The following is a 13060-nucleotide window of genomic DNA, read 5'->3' on the forward strand; positions in this document are numbered from 1 at the left end:
TTGCCTTTTAAACTTAATAAGTTAACATGATTGGTTAGATTGGATCTATTTAATAATGAATTAGTAGGGGAATTGCCAGAAGATGTATGCCTTGGGGGATCATTGCAATATTTCTCCGTCTTCAATAATCATTTCGAGGGTCCCATCCCGACAAGCTTAAAGAATTGTAGCACATTAATTAGATTGAGGCTAGAAGGAAACCAACTTACTGGAAACATTACGAAAGCTTTAGGAGTATATCCACATCTATATTATGTGGACTTGAGCCACAATCATTTGAACGGGGAACTTTCATGGAAATGGGAGCGTTGCAATAATTTGACGAGCTTAAGGATATCAAACAACAGCATTTCTAGTGAGATACCCGCATTATTTGGAAGGATGGCTAAATTACAGAGACTAGACCTTTCAATAAATAATTTAGGCGGGGAGATTCCAAGGGAATTGGGAAGCCTATCATTGTCGTTAGAACTCGATCTAAGTAACAATGCGCTCATGGGAAATCTCCCGACTAAGATTGGACTTTTCTCCCATCTGGCACATTTGAACTTGGCATCAAACAATTTGAGTGGATCGATACCGGTGCAGTTAGGCTCATGCCAAAACTTGTTGCGCTTGAACTTGAGTAGAAACAAATTTCGGAGAAGCATCCCTTTTGAGTTAGGCAATGCACAATTCCTTGAAGTTCTTGACTTGAGTCATAATATTTTGACTAAAGACATACCAAGAGAGCTTGGAAATCTGAAAGTGCTACAAGTTCTAAATATCTCCCACAACAACCTTTGTGGTTCCATTGCACATGTTTTTGATGTGTTGGCCTTGACTTCCATTGATGTATCCTACAATGACTTAGAAGGTCCTCTCCCAAATGTCAAGGCTTTCATTGAGGCTCCATTTGAGGCAATTCAGCATAACAAAGGGCTATGTGGAAATCTTGTTGGTTTACCAAAATGCAATTCTACCATGAGCAAGAAAAGCATTAGACGCGTTAATACTAGAATCATAGTTGTCCTGATTCTCTCATTGTTGAGGTTTCTCCTTCTCTCTTGCACCTTCACCGTTCTTGTCATCATCAATCACCATCGAAGAAGGATAATTAAGAGGGAGAACAATGAACAAGCTAATGATTTAGATTTTATGCATATTTTGAGTTATGATGGCAAGGTTTTCTATGATCGAATCGTCAAGGCCACCAGAGGATTTGACTTTGAGTATTATGTGGGTGAAGGAGCATATGGAATTGTTTATAAAGCCAAGATATCAGAAGATCAGATGGTTGCTGTCAAGCAAATCTCATCATCTCAAGAAGATAGCGAGATTGTTGATTTGATACCATTTGAAAGGGAAATTCAAGCCTTGAGAAATATACGCCATTGCAACATTGTGAAATTTTATGGGTTCTGCTCTCATGCCCAACATTGTTTTCTAGTGTACGAGTACATGGCAAGAGGGAGCTTGAGAACAATTTTGAACGATGACGAAAGAGCAATAGAATTTCAATGGGATATGAGAGTAAATGTGGTCCGAGGAGTTGCGGATGCATTGTCCTATATGCATCATGAATGTTCGCCTCCATTGATTCATCGAGACTTGACCAGTAACAACATTCTATTGAATTCCGATTATGAGGCTCATGTTTCTGATTTTGGAACTGCAAGACTATTGAGGCCAGATTCATCAAACTGGACCGCTATCGCTGGCACCATTGGGTATATTGCTCCAGGTACTTCGTAATTTTGCAATTTTAATTACATTTGGTGTAAGACATCCTTTCTATAATTAAAATTTTGCTAGTTTGGTGTAGTTCTTTAGTTACTTTGGAAATTTATTTACTCAAAGTTTTCGAGTTCAGTGTAGATAGAAAGATTTTTTATTTCCCCGGTAAGAAAGAATTGGCAAATGAGGAAAAATATCATAATAGTTCGTGACATCTAAAGATGCTCTTACTTTAAGTGTCAAAACAAAATTGCTTGAACTTTGTCGAAGCATAAACTCCCATCAAATCAGTGTTGTAAGTGTAGATTAAGTAGAAATTTGTACTTGCAATCATCACTTCATGGGAAGTAATGTTGTTAACTTGAATATAGCTCATGATTGAGGTTATGAAAAAAATATGAATTTTTTCAGAGCTGGCTTATTCTATCATTCCAACCGAAAAATGCGATGTGTATAGCTTTGGAGTCATCGCATTAGAGACAATCATGGGAAAGCATCCAGGATATCACAGCTCTTGGGAATGTTCATTGTCCACCCAATCTGAGTCGCCGATAATGTTAAAAGATGTGCTAGATTACCGTCTCTCACCTTCTAGACTTTGTCTTCGAGATGCACAAAACGTGGTCTTGATAGCCAAGCTAGCGTTCGCATGCTTGCAAGCCGATCCACGGCTTCGACCGACGATGGGACAAATCTCGAGTCAACTTTCCGTTCAAGTACCCATGGAGATGCCATTCTGTGCAGTCAGCTTACAGCAACTTCGCGATCTCAGTGTTAAAAAATTTGGAGCATTCACGGGAGATGGTAAGTTTCAAAGTTGACTTTTTCATGTGGTATTATATTTGGTTTTTAGTAATGATGATGATCGTCTTTTGAATATCTTCATAGTTTTCACTAATCCCGACAATGTAATTTATGATTTTCAATACAGAACTAGCTTCTCTGCGAACGTCATAGGAATAGTGCAATGGTTATGGTTTCGAGTTGTGGCACCAGAATTAATTATGAGAAGGCCTTTGGGAAGATCTCATTTCACAATTATTTCCAGCTTTTTTTGCACTGTGAAGAGGAACTGAATTTGCAAAATGTATTAAATCGACATCTCTTCCCTTCTTTTGAAGCAAGACGTAAATAAGATGCAGTTTCTATTGCCGGAAGGAGCAATGATACTAGTTGTCTGCAAACCTTTATCGATGTGTAGTGCCATTATTGCGTTTTAAAATTGGTTCAATCCTTTTTGACATATATACAATGTTATCTTGGAACTTTTAGTTGGTCCACTCAAATTCCTAATATATTTCAAAATGTTTATTGTCATTCTTTCATTAATTAATTTGAATGAAGTATGGCATGGACGCCAAAACCACAATTCACGTTCTTTAATATGGGCAATATTCACTAAAACAACTTTTTCTTTTCTAACACACATTGTCATCTAGTTAAGTCTCTTCAACAACGACTTTTGGTTTCCTCTCCCTAGAAGGATAAGGATAATGACTTTGAAATCTCTGCAGTTAGAATGCAGAGAAAACTAAATTGTTTTCTTTCGATGCACCGTGAGAAATCCCTTCTCTTCTACATTTGAAATTATTTCGATTGAAGAAGAATAAGACCACATTGATCAAATTGAGTATTCTTGTCCTAATTTGGAAGCTTTTCTTCACCCGTAGTAGAATTTCTTAAAAATATTAATTTGAATCCTAGTGTTGATTTTGGTCCTCTCACGTAGAACTAATAATTTACGGAACTATCCTTTTCATCTAATTCCTTTTTATATTTTATCATCTTGATTTTTTCATTGATTAATTTCTGTAGAACCCTTCTCAATACTATGATACGATAATGTGTAATTTGACATTGGATTATGTATCTTTTTCCATATATCAATAGGATATATGCAAATTGATAAACGAAGTAGGCACAAAAAATCAAGGAGGTGAATTGGTTATATAAGGAGTCATCGGACATCTTCGCAAATAAGTGTTGGACGATGTAAAGAACATGTGTTGGTGTTATAGAAACAATCATGTGTCACGGTCCGTGAATCCTCCCGTATTCGTGACACTTGTGAGTGGTGCTTAGGGTTATTGGGTGAAGAGTGATGAGGCAGAGAGGATGAACACAACTAGTCCGTAGGAGTGGCATTAGGACGATTAGTGCTAGGAATTTTATAGAAGGATTATATCACTTAGGAGCTCTGAAGGCGGGGTAGGCCTCCCGTGCACAAACTGGTCGGGAGATGATACCGCTCTCCTGACGAGGTCATGGCAGACCGAAACCAGTTGTTGAGCCTAAAGAAATCTGCTGTCTCACTCAATGGACTAGACGCCCGAGCGACACTAGGCGTGGTAGGATCTCGTACGAATAAGCATTCCTTGTATTGTTCACTGGAATAGCTATAGAAGGAATGCTAACTTGGTGAATTCCGCTCGCCAGGCACCGCACGGGTCGTTCCGAGGCCGAGGAAACTCTCGGTCTGTGGCACATGGTATCAAAGCAGGAATCCCTCCAATAAGTGGGTGAGTTGGAGAATCGAACTTCTCACTACAGTGCGGGTCGAATTGATAAATACTAGTGGTACCAGTCCTAGTGGGCGGAAAGTGAATCGCCGGAGCAAAAGATGCTCAAACGAAGGGTGGCTCTTTGCTCCTAGGATGGCAATGGGTGCTAGGACGAGTCGGTTCCTCGCCGAGCTGATAAGGAGTTGGAGAAGAACCGAATCCTCGCCGAATAGGGATAACATTCCTGGATCGATCAGTGAATTCGAAGAAAAGGTCTACTGCCACATTTTAAACAAGAAAAGAACCTCCATTTGGTTTGATGGGGTCAAGACACTTAGTAGGCAAAAATGGTGCTGTCAAAAGATGCAGTTGGCGAAAAATGCCACACTTGCTAAAGAAAGTGTATATGACCGAGAATGGCCAAGCAGCTGAGATCAAAATAGGCTACCAATGGAGCAAAACTTTTTTTGTTGGGCGAAGCGTGACCATTCGATGTGAAATCCCAAAAGTGGCACATCAATGGTTATGGGACGAAGTGGCAAAACAAGATTGCAATAAGGGCGTTGCGAATTTGAGTGGGGGAGAATGTCACGGTTTGTGAATCCTCCTGTACTCGTGACACTTGTGAGTGGTGCTTGGGGTTATTGGGTGAAGAGTGATGAAGTAGAGGGCACGAACACAACTGGTCCATGGGAATAACGTCAAGACGGTTGGTGCTAGGAGTTCTAGGATAGAAGGATTATATCACTTGGAAGCTCTGAAGGCGGGGTAGGCCTCCTATGCACAAACTGGTCGGGAGTTGATGTCGCTCTCCTGAAGAGGCCATAGCAGGTCGAAACCAGTTGTTGAGCTTAAAGAGATCTGCCGTCTCTGGACTAGACGCCCGACCGACGCTCGGCGTGGTAGGATCTCATACAAATAAGTATTCACCGTATTATTTGTTGGAACAGTTATAGAAGGAAGGCTGACCTGGCGAATTTTGCTCGCCAGGCGTCACACTGGTTGTTCCGAGACCAAGGAAACTCTCGGCCCGTGACACGTGCATATACAAAAACAATATTCTTCTTTCAACAAAATGACAATGACACAAATAACCTTTGAATTTGGGCCCAATGTGCAATGTAGTATCCGAACTTTTAATTTGTTCAATGTAATCCCTGAATTTTTATTTTACTCAATGTGTTCTCTATACTTTTGGTACATATTCAATTTAGTCTATGAACTCTATAAAAATGGTCAACATTGTCCCTAATCTTGAAAGTGCAATGTGGTCAATAAATTTTTAATTTCTTCAATGTAATACCTAAACTTCTACTTTTAGTACATATTCAATTTAAGCCCCGAATTATATTAAAGTGTTCAATTTAGCCCTTCTAATAATTCAAAATTAGGGACAACGTAATTTTATATAGTCCATATACTAAATTGAACATGTACAAAAAGTTCAAGAACCATAATAAACAAAAATAAATAAATAAATCATGGAGCAATTGCACATTGGGCTAAATTTTAATGACCATATTAAACAATTTAAAAATTCAGGGATCACATTGCAAAATTTATGGACCCTTTCTATAACTTTCTCTAAAAGAGTGCAAAACATTTTTACGTTCGGCCTATCCACCTAGCTTACTATGCTCTCCCAACTCTAACAGCCTAAATCAAGGCTATAATGCACTATTTAATCTTTGAGACATGACAGCCTCTAAAGATGCTTCATTCTACAGTTTCTTAGTCTGCTATAAATTCAATCCAACGGGAGTAGTTCAGTTGGGGGGAAACGAACAAAAACTAATTTATGCTCTGAGTGTTCGTCTGGGAAGAGAGGATTAGCCGGTGCTGTGTTTAGGCCTCAAAACTAATTTATTCTCTGAGCTTTCCATCACATGTAGTTATGCAGCTCCCATAACACTTGCAGACTGATTTCAAAGCACGAATCACACGAAAGTCGCACATTTCCAACAAGGTTCGAGAAAAGCCGTACGTGGGAGGGAGCTGTCCTTCGCCAGCGAAAGTCATCATCCCCTATCACTGCTTGTGCTCGAGATTGGCCGAGCAAACGGCATACAGGCGCCCGGGCGCTTCACCGGCTTGCAGAACTCGCACATCTTCTTCACCGAGGAACGAATCTTCATGGTCGCTGCTGCCGAACGGAGAAGCCATCGACAGACTACCTCGCGTGTTTTGGGTCCTTTGGGCTCTCGTTCGTTTGAAGATTTTTTAAAAAGGCTGGGCCTACGGTACTTCACGCGTCTACTCAATTCACCGGGCCCCCATCTTCCACTATTCTTTGCATTTTCTCACTCTTGATTTTTTTTTTTTTTTGGAACATCTTTTATGATCTGTGATAATCGCATTCTCTGTTGATCAAACACATTATTTATGTACATGCAACTTTCCAGCTTGTAAATTCTATTTGATGGAAAAAAATTTACTTAAAATATTTACACCTCACCGTCGGATATCAACTTAAGGCGATCTTATGTGGTGATTTTATATGCATGAGTTAGGGTGATCGGCTCCAAAAGCGGAAGATGGAATCGACCTTGGAGCTCCAAAGAATTGGAACCGAAAATTTGAACTAGTTACATTTGAAACCAGCCCGCACCAACTGACGTCTCCTAATTCAACCCAAGAACTGAGTTTGTTTTGTGGAAATCAGTTTATGGGGATTGTTTCGCTGAAAGTATCGATGAAGCACCTTTCAAAATATGGATCAATATAGAACTTGTCAAAGGATATGAAGGGACATTTGTTAATTCTTGGACCGGAAACGCTTATTGATGAAAAAGTTAAAGGTGTGAAAATTGGAAACAATCACGGTCAGCCATGTAAAAGGGTACTATAATGTAAAGATAATGTGAAGATAAAATTTGAACAACTGGTGTCTATTGATTGATTATTGGTCACTTGCTTGAATTACAATCCTAATATTTAAATAGGTTAATACCCTGAAAAACCCAAAATTAATACACCTGTGATAAATTTACTCAAAATTAATTTTTTTACCGCCAAAAACCCCAAACTAGTACACCTTTGAAAAATTTACCCCAAATCGATACACTTGTGACAAATTTATCCTATATAAGTTTCCATTAAATTTTATTGTCAAATTACTAAGTTGAATGACACATGACAGTTGACTGGTATAACAATTTGCAATTTTACTCTCCATTTGTCACAGTCATGCAATTTCTGTGATTTTATGTGATATTAATCAAATTTAACGGAGGGTATATTTGTCACAAATATACTAGTTTAGGGTTAGTAGGGTTTTTAACTGTTTGAATAAATTAGTTTATGATAAATTTGTTATAAGTATACTAGTTTAGAGTTTTTTTATGGTCAAATGAGGTAAATTTATCATAATTGTACCAGTTTGGGGTTTTTCATGATCAAAAAATTAATTTTTGGTAAATTTATTACACATGTACTAGTTTAGAATTTTTCAAGATATTAACCCTATTTAAATCCACTAGCGATGATTAATAATAATTATAAAGAGAGCAAATAACATCTTACGTGACTTCTAGAATTCACCGACATGTATTTACAAATGGTTACCAAAGATCCACTATCGACGACCATGCGTTCATTGCTCGCCCCACGTTGACGGTTTCTTCTGCAACTTGCAACCCCTCTTTCTAAGTTATAACAGCCCATGTTTCTCAGCCTCCACGGTTAGTGGCCTACAAGATTTATGGCTCCACTACTTTTGGATCATGTCAGCCTAGCAAACACATTGACTCACTCATGTGAATTGTATTCGAGATCATCACTCATAACCTTGGTGGTTATTTAGTGCTCAGCTCATTGCCGATAATGTGTTCGTAGTCTGTCTGCTGACTAAATTGAACTTCACTTACCGGCACTCATGTCTTAGGACTTAATAATTTTTCTTTATGCACACCGTTGGCAATTGCCAAACACCTCGTCGACTATCCATGTTTGCCGACTAAGAACTCCCAACACTTTAGCGGATTTAGATCCACCATGTCCTGCTCAGTCTTTTCTAATTAGAGTTGACAATCAAAGACTTGGGCTATAACTTTTTTCTGTAACTCATGACAGATCTCTTGTTGGACAAGTGATCTTGTGCGCAAATCTCACAGTCGAGGACGAGGGGTGCAGTCCTCTTGGTCGCAACTCCAATTCGCCAAACACTCAAAACATTATTCGTAATGTCTTTTGTACTTATACAATTAAAAAAATCAATTCAATTTTTTCAATAAAGAATTTAATCTGTTCTTGTCTCCTAAATCAAGTACATATTAGATGTGTACGGGGCAAATTAATTTCAAAATATGTGGCGTAATGTATAATTAAGTACTTATTTATGAAAGAACTTTCTTTTATGTTGTTTTTTCATATGACAAATGAATTAAAAAATCAAATTACATTTTTCAACAATGAATTTAGCTTGTTCTTGTCTCTCATATCAAGTTTTATTTCATTAATAAATTGCATATACTAATGTTACAAGTGTTCAAGGTAGTATAGAGTAGGCGGCATAACATGGAGCGTATGGTATTAGAAGTGTTGGATGTGAATTAAGTACAGAGTAAGGAGCACCACTTATAATTGAGTATTTATTTATGAGCTCTTCCCCTTATTACATGCATCGATTAAATCTTCATATGAAAAGTGGGAATTCCCAAGATTTCAAGACGTTTTGAACTATAGAAGGCTACACTATGGATCTTTCTCATTATGTAATATATACATGACCTTAGGCTTTGTTACCGATTTAAAGAATTCTCATTACAAATCTCACTATGAATTATGAAACATCTCTTTTTTATTAGTCGATCTAGTAATTTAGTAATTTATTTTCTTGCGACATAGCGTGAGTTTCTTTGTAATTATTCCAATATGAGGATAAATCTTTCTCCAAAAAGAGCATGCTAGGTCTTATACATAGAGTTTCTAATGTTGTGGAGTACCTAATGTATTTTTTCTTTGCACTAACAGAGGATGTCTTCTTATTGGCAATCTTGTCTCAATCCTCTTTCTTTATTTTTGAAAAATATGCAATCTCCAATAAACTCATTATCAGTGGGAGAGTAAGAGCGCGTTTAGTAATGTTTCTATTCCGGGGAACAATTTTTGAACAAAATAGTTATTTTTTTTTTCTGTTCCCGGGAACAATTTCTGAGTATAAGAACACGCTTGATAACTGCAAAAAAATTTTATTCTAGGAATAGAAATGCGTTTGATAAACTTGTATAATTTTGGTGTTTCTTTCAGTTTTTCAATATTTTTTATTATGTTTTTCTTTTTTTTCTTTTTTCTCCTTCTTTCTCTTTACGACAGATCACCGGCCCCGAAGCCGACCGGCGATTGGCTGGGCGAGCTTGCTAGAGCCTCACCAAGCCACTGCAAGGCTCGGCCTCGTCAGATCTGGGCAAGGCTGAGCCTCACTAATGGCCTCGGTGGCTAGGGGAGCCTCGCGTCACCCGGGCAAGGTCGAGCCTTGCCAATGGCCTCGTGAGGCTTGCCCGCCACCGAGGCCACCGGCGAGGCTCGACCTCGCCTGGTGGTGCGAGGTCGGCCTTACTTGGGCCTAATGAGGTTGAGCCTCGCATTGGCCAGCAAGGTTTGGCCTCACTTAGGCTAGGCGAGCTCGAGCTCGCCCAGCCATCGGTGCGGCCGTGCTCACCCAGCCACTGGTGAGGCCGAGCCTCACCGTGGCTCGGCGTCTCCGGGGGCCAGTGACACTCTGGTGAAGTTGCCGGCCTTCGTCTGGTCGATCGCCGGCGCCAGCCATGGCCAAGGCCGGTTACCGGCAAAAGGAAGAAGAAGAAAAGAAGAAGAAAATAAAGAGAAGAAAAAAAAAAAAAGAGAGAAAAATTGTTTCTTGGAATTGTTCCCGAAAGAAGAAACAACTTTTTTCTATTTCTTGTTTCTGTTCCAAATCTATTTCCGGGAACAAAAAAAATAAATTTTTTGTTCTTAGGAACAAAAGTTTTACCAAACGCATTTTTGTTCTTTTTTTGTTCCCCGGAATAAAAGAGCAGAAATTTTTGTTTTGGGGAACAGAAACAAAAATAAATAAATGAGGCCTAATCCTTAATGCCGAAAGTGACCGCCCATTTTTGCCAACCAATTAGTTAAATAAAAGAAATTGCTTGCTATATGTGATTAACTTTTGAAGCATATGAAGGACAGTTATTACCACAAATACTTCTGTCCTGGATCTTCCCAACATCTCGAGAAGATGCCCCAACCTACGTCACACCCACTTAAATTAACAACTCAATGTATGATTAATTATTGATAATCCTTATCTTGAAATCACCTTTTTCGAACTTCTTTAACGTGTGATGGACTGGAACTTACCATTCATGGGACATACAATGCCTTTCATCACCGTCTTTTTCCCACCTAAATTGCCATAGCAAAATTTCAAACAATTTATCATTGCTGTACAAAAAATTAATTCAAGATAAACTTATCATGAGTGTATCAATTTGGGGTTTTTGATGGTTAAACAATTAGTTTGGGATAAATTTTTTGTTGGTGTATAAAACATTAGTTCGGGATAAATTTGTCATGAGTACACCAGTTTTAGATTTTTTATGGTCAAAAAATTAGTTTGGAATAAATTTATCATGAATGTACCAGTTTGTAGTTTTTTTATTGTCAAAATATTAGTTTGGAATAAATTTGTTATGAGTGTACTAATTTGAATTTTTTATGATCTAAAAATTAATCTAAAATAAATTTATCATAAGCGTACCAGTTTAAAGTTTTTACCCTAATATAAAAATCATTGTTGTCGAATACCATATTTCTTATTGATAAAATTAAAATAATATTTGAATATAAATAATTCTAATTAACAAAAAATAACAACAATTTTGTTTTTATTTATTTCTATTTATATATTTGAATTTTTTATCTTATTATACAAATTGAAAATCTATAAATATATGTTTAGTATTTATATTTATTACACACTTTTAGGTATATTAGTATAGTTTAAAATTAAATTTTATTGGAGAATGATGAAATGGGAAAAACAAAATAAAAAAGAGAGGGAAAAATAATTAAACAAATAAGCAAACAAAAATGAACTAGGCAAGTTGTGAGAGATTCTTACCACACCGAGCCTCAAGGTTTTGCCTTTTGGCATATAGGTGGATGTGCTCCCAAGAAGGTGCCTACCTATCTTGAGAGTTCTTCCACTTAAGCAAGCTTGAGTTCTAAAACTAAGCTTGTCATTACATCAAAATGTTATTCACCTCTAGAAGCTTGTAGGAACATGTCCAGACCCTCTAGCCCCAGCAACTACTCTTCATTCTCATCAGACTGAATAGTTACAAATGGGATCATTCGTGCCAAACATTAAACATGATAAGATGTGAAAATGTCTAATTTTATTAATGTGATTCACCAAATAGTTGATGAGATATAACAAAATTTTGAATTTCATATTTTATTCTATTTAGTTCTGTCCTAACTAGAAATCTAGACTATCAACTTCATTTTTTTAAAACTATTTGCTAGAATAAGAATTGAGCAACAAGATAATTCTGAATTACATGAGTTTTACTTTGATTAAAGCTCCACTTGCCAATTAAACTTGTAGACCATCAAATTATGTTTGGTAGTCAGAATAAAACTCATGTTATCCTATGTTTGGTTCCTTTTCCAAATAGGATGAAGTTGAATATAAAAAGAATATAACCCAAATAAAATTATCCCAAGAGGGAAGTGAGAGAAATGTGAATATAATTTATAATATTCATAATATAAAAGTCATATTTGTCGAATCCCATATTTCTTATTAATAAAATTAAAATAATATTTTAATATAAATAATTCAAATTAACAAAAAATAAAAATATTTCGTTTTTATTTATATCTATTTATATATTTAAATTTTTTCTATCTTAATATATAAATTCAATATTTATAAATATATTTTTATTATTTATATTTATTACATATTTTAAGTATATTAGTATAGTTTAAAATTTAAATTAAATTCATTGGAGAATGATGGAAGGGAAAAAAGAAATTATAAAAAAAAAGAAGGAAAAATAAATAAATAAAAGAAGGAAACAAAACTGAACTAGGCAAGTTGTGAGAAATTCTTACCATACTGCCTCAAGGTTTTGCATATAGGTGGACGCACTCCCAAGAAAGTGCCCACCTCTATTGAAAGTGCTCTTACTTGAGCACGCTTAACTTTGGAATTCCAAAATTAAGCTTCCCATTACATCAAAACATTATTCTACTCTAGAAGCCTGCAACAGCACATCCAAAACCTCTAGCCCCGGCGACTACTCCCCATCCTTGTCAAATTGAGACATTACAAATGGGTCATTCATACTAAACATTGGACATTATAGGATGTGAAAATATCCGATTTTATTAATGTGATTCACCAAATAGTTAATAACATATCATATTTAGTTTTGTTCTAACTAGAAATCCAGACTATGAAATTCTTTTTCTTTAAACTATTTGCTAGAATAAGAATTTGGTAACAAGAAAATCACAACCATGTCAAGTTGGTGCAATTAAATTTTTCCCTTAGCCTCTCCAACCTAACAAATGAAAGATGTTAATAAGTTTTAAGACTTATTTGCACTAATTGACAAATTTAGAACTTAATTGCACTAAATTAAAAAAATTTATAACTTAATTATATTTTTTTTTAAATTTTAAGATTCAATTATATTTTTATGATAAGTTTAAAGACTAGATTACATTCCCATGACAAGGTTTAAAAACTCCCAGTTGCATTTACCTCGTAAGTTTGTTGAATACTAAGGCCCAGCCTAGGCTTCAAGCTTGCAAATGGCCTTACAACCTTAAAACGAGCAAGAGCCCAA

The 13060-nt window shown here is 36.5% G+C and overlaps 1 protein-coding gene across 1 annotated transcript; it reads left to right on the forward strand.

Annotated features, from left to right (window-relative positions):
- Positions 1-495: 495 nt before the first annotated feature.
- On the forward strand, positions 496-1734 carry LOC120291691 (MDIS1-interacting receptor like kinase 2-like). The gene has a single exon (XM_039309380.1). It carries the CDS (start codon positions 496-498, stop codon positions 1732-1734), a length of 1239 nt encoding a protein of 412 aa, XP_039165314.1.
- Positions 1735-13060: the final 11326 nt, after the last annotated feature.

Source organism: Eucalyptus grandis, chromosome 3 (assembly GCF_016545825.1).
Source record: "Eucalyptus grandis isolate ANBG69807.140 chromosome 3, ASM1654582v1, whole genome shotgun sequence".
In the NCBI taxonomy this organism is placed as follows: Eukaryota; Viridiplantae; Streptophyta; class Magnoliopsida; order Myrtales; family Myrtaceae; genus Eucalyptus; species Eucalyptus grandis.